The sequence below is a fragment of the Mandrillus leucophaeus genome, unplaced genomic scaffold, assembly GCF_000951045.1.
Source record: "Mandrillus leucophaeus isolate KB7577 unplaced genomic scaffold, Mleu.le_1.0 Scaffold1080, whole genome shotgun sequence".
NCBI classification, from domain to species: Eukaryota; Metazoa; Chordata; class Mammalia; order Primates; family Cercopithecidae; genus Mandrillus; species Mandrillus leucophaeus.
This window is the reverse complement of record NW_012098988.1, coordinates 919,718-926,211: the sequence shown is the minus strand read 5'-3', so window position 1 is coordinate 926,211 and position 6,494 is coordinate 919,718. Positions and strand designations below refer to the sequence as shown.

General features: G+C 39.7%; 1 protein-coding gene across 2 annotated transcripts in view; it reads left to right on the top strand.

Annotated features, from left to right (window-relative positions):
• CPOX (coproporphyrinogen oxidase) overlaps window positions 1-6,494 on the top strand; it is a 14,551-nt gene that overhangs the window by 6,482 nt on the left and 1,575 nt on the right. Inside the window, exons 5-7 of one of the 2 annotated variants that reach the window (XM_011987094.1) lie at window positions 1,207-1,425; window positions 5,316-5,420; window positions 6,050-6,494. In XM_011987094.1, the coding sequence (XP_011842484.1) occupies window positions 1,207-1,425; window positions 5,316-5,420; window positions 6,050-6,137 (412 nt within the window). In that variant the 3' untranslated portion in view covers window positions 6,138-6,494. The remainder of the gene's footprint in view (window positions 1-1,206; window positions 1,426-5,315; window positions 5,421-6,049) is intronic. The other variant, XM_011987103.1, reaches the window with a different exon arrangement.

Sequence of the window (6,494 nt, the reverse complement as noted above, 5' to 3'; positions counted from 1 at the left end):
CAGGATGGTCTCGATCTCCTGACCTCGTGATCCGCCCATCTCGGCCTCCCAAAGTGCTGGGATTACAGGCTTGAGCCACCGCGCCCGGCCTAAGGTGACCTTTTAAATAGCTTTTAGTTTTTGTTTGAACATGTTTTTCTATTTAAGGACCCTTATGCAGAGATTATCAAAAGAACTACTTTTAGGATATAAACTATTTTACGAGTTTAACAGTTAGGAAATGGCTTCTTAGGAAACCTGTTCTAGTAGCCATAGAGGGGAAAAGACTCAAGAACAGATTAATAGTTTTATGTGCTGCCTCACAGGGTAAACTTTCATATGTCTGATATGACATATGAAAGAATAAAAAATATTCTCTGATCTTTTTTTTCCACCAACTTTTCCCTCTGTCATTCATGCTATAGAACCATCAAATTTTATTGCTGAAAGAGACCTGATTGTGTATAGTACCTTCCTTTGGTGAATAAAGAACTCACTCGAGAGAGCTTGGCTTTGCACCATAGTTGGTGTCATTGTTAGTGGAAGATTCCTGGCCTCCTGCCTCCCACAAAAGCATCAGTGCTTCTGAAGGCAGCAGCTTGTTCCAAGAAATACAGTATCAATATTGGACTGTTTCTCTGTTCACTAAAGTTCTTAGAGTTTCACATCGTTTACATAGACTTGTGTGAGATTGCCTGGTTGCTTTGAAAATAAGAGGATAAGCATTTTCGGCAGGCGCCGTGGCTCACTCCAGCACTTTGGGAGGCCGAGTTGGGCAGATCACGAGGTCAGGAGATCGAGACCATCCTGGCTAACACGGTGAAACTCCATCTGTACTAAAAATACAAACAATTAGCCGGGCGTGGTGGCGGGTGCCTGTAGTCCCAGCTACTTGGGAGGCTGAGGCAGGAGAATGGCATGAACCCGGGAGGCAGAGCTTGTGGTGAGCCGAGATCGTGCCACTGCACTCCAGCCTGGGAGACAGAGCGAGACTCCGTCTTAAAAAAAGAAAAAAAAAGAAAAAAAAAAAGATAAGCATTTTCTACCTTGGTGATATCTGTAAAAAATCTGTCTAAAATCCTCATTTCATTTTCATAGTTGGACAGCAAATTAGGACACTATCCTGACATTAGTTGAGGATAGTGCTGTAACCTGAAAGTCTCACATTGATTTTCACGTCTCTTTTTTTCCATTTGATCCCTGGTTTGGCGCGGCTGTGTTTTCCAGGTGTGATGATTACTTCTTTATAGCCCATCGTGGAGAGCGGCGCGGCATTGGTGGTATCTTTTTTGATGATCTTGACTCTCCGTCCAAGGAGGAGGTGTTTCGCTTTGTACAGAGCTGTGCCAAGGCTGTAGTTCCTTCTTATATTCCCCTTGTGAAAAAGCACTGTGATGACTCATTCACGCCCCAGGAGAAGCTGTGGCAGCAGCTCAGAAGAGGACGGTAAGTGACTGGAGAATGGATTCTTTCATGGCGTAACTGGGGGAGGTGGAGCAGCTCTTAATAGCAGGTGTTGTGTTGTCCGATACTTTGTAATAGTTGTGTTAATTTCTTTTCAGAGCTAGATGGATAGTAAATGAATTAAAAGACATTGTGTAAAGTAATAGTATAATTATAGCAAAGTTTATTTAATTCATCTATACGTTAGAGACTCATAGTAGGCATGTAGTAAGTACTTGCCGAATTTAATTCTGCTGATTTCTCTTAGTCTTCTAGTAATACCCTCCAGCCTTATGTCAAGATGTGAGCCTCATTTAATGTCTTTGCGGCTTTGTAAATTTGGAATCACACTTTTTTTCATTCATCTTAAAGATTTCACAGAAGTTATTTTAATGGAAATAATTTCAGAAATTCTGCCGGCCTCTCCATTAGGCATTTTGTATCTGATGTTTTTCAGCAAACCTGTAAGATAGGTGTAATCATCTTTTTTCAGAAAGTTAAATCTGTTGCCCAAGAGACATAGCTGGTAAATATAAAATCTCAGATGTGGAACTGGGTCAAAATGACTTCAAAACTTGTAGTCTGTGTAGTGCATAAGGTTAAGCAGTTGAAGCAGGTTTGTGCTTCTTACCATGATACTCACCTTAACCACCCTGCTCTGTGCAGTGAGCCTAGTGGGCTCAGTGGGGTGTCCATTCTGAGACTATCTCCCGCCACGGTCTACTTGTAAATCCACTCCAAATTACACAGCCTGCTGGCCCCGATCAGTTTCTCATTGCCACCTTAAATGCCTGTATAGTACTGAAACATGGCGATAAAATGGATTTTCTCATTGATGTTAATTCTGTGTTAGGCAAAAGAAGCTTTGGGTACTAAGGAGGTAAAGCTTTTGCCTTAAAGAGGTCAACTTAAATAATGTTTCAAGTCTAAAGATAAACATTTGCGTATATCCTTTCTTATGACTGCCTGTGCTATCTGGTTCCCATTTATTAACTTGAAAAACATGAGAGTAAATTTTTAGAAATTTCTTAAAGAATACATCTATTTTGGAACATGTTTTTTGTTCGTTTCCATAATTTCTTGAATATACCTTTACCACTCTTTCCTTCTTTCACTTGATACTTATTTTGCGGCCCCTGTGATGAGGCACTATCTTGGCTACCAGGTGGCCATAACATGGACCTGACATAAAGAGTCTCATAGTTTAGTGGGGATGACATACCTAAGAGGACAATTTAGAACTCTGTGCAAAGTAAAGTTTTCTAGTTTTGCACAAGATTTTATAGGCAAAGCTGGCAGATTTTGTCAATAGTAGTTAGGTGAATCCTTTAAAACTTCATAGACAGGAGTAATGGTTTGTTTTGTTTTTTATACGTCGTTTGATGGCAGATCATTCTGAAAGTCATTGTGTGTGTATCATTGCATGTCTGGTGTCATGAGATAGGCAGAACTGTGGGGTATTAGATTAATTTTCTATGGTATGGTGTGTGACTCTTCTTCAAAGACAGCTTCTTTCTGCCTCCCTTACCTCTGGGCCTTAAGATGGCGATAAACTCTGGGGACTAGGATAACTCCAGCTCTTCTCTGGGGCTATCAACACTGTCTTTGGTTTCTAATACTGCAGTCATGACCCGTTATCTATCCTTTTCACTTACTGTTACCCACCTTCCCCTGTTTTCACCCCCTCCAAACACGGGTCTCCCTTTCAGCAGTCAGTCTCGTTCCCTTTTGACTGTACAGTCTCTTATTTGGCAATCTCATCCAGTTTCTTGCCCTCAGTGACTACTATCCTCCCCCAGACCTTGAACGTCAGTCTTACAGTTATCCTTTTCATAGCAAAACAGAAATTAAAGACCTTTAACTTATTTGTTCGTTGTATTTTGGGAAAGGGAAACAGGATAAAATGTAGGCATTAGTTAAATTGAAGGGATTGGTTAAAGTCCCTAACTTATAGGCACCCCAGAGAGGACAGATGTATGAAAAGGATGAGAAATTATTAAAAAAAAAAAAGAAAAGAAAATGCTGCAACTCAACACTACCTTTTATTATGATTGCTATTAATCTGCAGAGAGACTGAATTAGATAACTACTTATTAATGCAATTAACTACTTTAAGAAAGAGGAATATATAGAATATCAGATCTATACCAGGAAAAGGAGATGGACATTTTTTATTAAAAAAATTTTTTTTTTTAAAAAGAAAGATCAGATCTAAGTGCAGCTTAGAGAGGCCAATGTAAAGAAAGGGGCATCATTCGCTCAATAGGGGAAAGGATCTGACAGAAAATTCATTTAGGACTCTTTACAAGGGTCTCTGTGGTAGGTTTTCAAATACATCAATATAAACTAGAGAACCATACCCATCCCTTAGATGTTTCAGAAACATAATATCAGGTGAAAAAGGTAGCCAAAAGATAGAATTCTTTTCCATGGTCTTAGAAAAGGATTCAGAAGAGTCACTTAAATTATTTTTTGAAACAGACATAAGAAGGTATTAAATAGTTCTTTGTACATAAAAGTCAATGATAAATGGTGAGAGTTAGAAAGGGAGCATAGATAAAATTCTTTACACTTTTGCAGGGCTTTTGACAAGTTCCATATACAAAAGGTGCTTTTAAATAATTCAAGTATTGTGGGCTGGGCGTGGTGGCTCAGGCCTGTAATCCCAGGACTTTGGGATGCTGAGGTGGGTGGATCACGAGGTCAGGAGATCAAGACCATCCTGGCTAACACGGTGAAACCCTGTCTCTACTAAAAATACAAAAAATTAGCCAGGCGTGGTGGCAGGCGCCTGTAGTCCCAGCTACTCGGGAGGCTGAGGTAGGAGAATGGCATGAACCCAGGAGGCAGAGATTGCAGTGAACCGAGACCCCGCCACTGCACTCCAGCCTGGGCAACAGGGTGAGACTCTGTCTCAAAAAAAAAAAAAATTATTGTGAGAACCTAGAGAATATTTTGCTATAGATGGGCATCAAGACAGTAACCAATAGGTAAATAAGACTATGTGAGAGAAGTTTAGACCAAGGGAGTAATTTCTGAATTAGATAAATGATCTGAAAGGGGCACTGTTTATTGAACTTTTCAGATTATGAATCAGTCTAAATTCTTTTGAGTAGTAGAAATTATCCTTTTGAAATCAGAGAGGGAGACCTTTTTACATCCTATGTTAAAGGCAGAGGCAGGATTTTAAACTGGCTGGAGTCCAGATCTGACTAGGGCAGTTAATATACTGAACCAAGTTTTAGTTGATGCTAAGGGTATTTAAAAAAAAAAATGAAAACGCTGCAACTCAACACTACCTTTTATTATGATTGCTATTAATCTGCAAAGAGACTGAATTATGTGACTGCTTATTAATGCAATTAACTACTTTAAGAAAGAGGAATATATAGAACATCATAGTCCGTTGTTAATAGATTATTGTTAGCTGTAGTTGGCCTTTCAGATACAGAAGTTTTACACCATCTTGGTAGTAGTACTCGTGAGTTACAGACAGTGAAATGAAATCTTTGACTCCGAAACATTCCAGAGTATGAGGAAGGCCAGAAGAGCTGGGTTATTTTGAGAAGGGATGCATTTTTTTTCTTAATTGTTGTGCTTTAAACTTCTCAGCTCTGTGTCAATTCTGTTTACTTACGGGAAAACATAACCTTGTATTGTGACTGCTCTATGTTGGGTCAGACTCTGTATTCTATTGTTCGGTGGGTAGAATAACCTTTTATTTCTGCCTGTCCAGATGGAGAGCTCTCAGTGGGCTGTAGGGTGGTGTCCTCTGTGCCAGTTCCAACTGATGGGAACTGGGGGAAAACCACCCCTTTTAAAATATTTGTTATGGGTTAGTCTTAAGATTTTATTGAGCTGGCCCTTAATGTTATTTGATGTATTTATGGCAGGTATGTAGAATTTAATCTGCTGTATGATCGGGGCACAAAGTTTGGCCTCTTCACTCCAGGATCCAGAATTGAAAGTATCTTGATGTCTTTACCTCTAACTGCCCGGTAAGAAGATAACTCATTTTAGTAGTTACCCCTACACTCCCAATTCCCAAACACCCACAGAATATGAAAGTTAACACCGCAGATGTCATACTTAGGTCTGTGTTAGTTTTGACTTTGCTGATTTGATAAAATCACAGTCAAATAAGGCAAATCAAATTGGATATTTTAAGCGGTGACATGGTGAGTGCCACGGCTCTGTGAGGGCAAGGAGAGACTGGAGGGAGAGAGAATACAGGCTGAGTCATGTGGCTAGGAGGTGAGATGGACTTTCCCTGCCTATTTGTTTTTCTGGAAAGAGCTATGCATAAGTATTAAGCTAAAGAAAGTTTGCCCATGGATCCCCTGAGGTTCTATACTTTATGAAACCCTGGTTTATGTTAAAGGTGTATTTTGGCTCTGGGATAGTAATATTAGCCAAAGCATACCCAAGAGTTATCAGGAAACTATTTTTTTGGCAAATAGTTTTCTTAAAGGTCAAGTTGGTACAAGGCACATCAGGCACAGTAGACACAAAGAAGTATAAGGCTTTTTTTTTTTTGATTCTTAGGATTTTATTTTTCATTTCAGTAAAGAGGTATATGTGTCATTATTTTTTATGGTTTTTTTGCTTTTGTTTTGGACACGCATAGATGGGAGTACATGCATTCACCCTCAGAGAATTCCAAAGAAGCTGAAATTCTGGAAGTTCTGCGCCATCCAAGGGACTGGGTGTGTTGATACAGGCAGAGTGGCTGTGCGGGGGTTTGGAGGGCACAGGATGTGTGCTCCCCATGCCACTGGCCGACACTTTGCCACTGTGTGGCAGTTACCTGTGCCTTAGTCTTTTCCACTCTGCACCCCACCTCGTGGGCAGATGGTAACATGTTTTGGATGCTGTCAGTGATGAATGGTGAGATGGCAGATTGTCAGAGTCAATTAATGACACCTCATTTATACTTGTAGTGTCATTTTATATGACTAGTTTACAAAATTGGACATTGAGTTTCCAAGTATTGAGATAAGGGAATGTAAATAGTATTATATGTATCAGGAAATTTCTCATCTTGTTTTTGTTTCATGTGTTTTTTAAAGTTT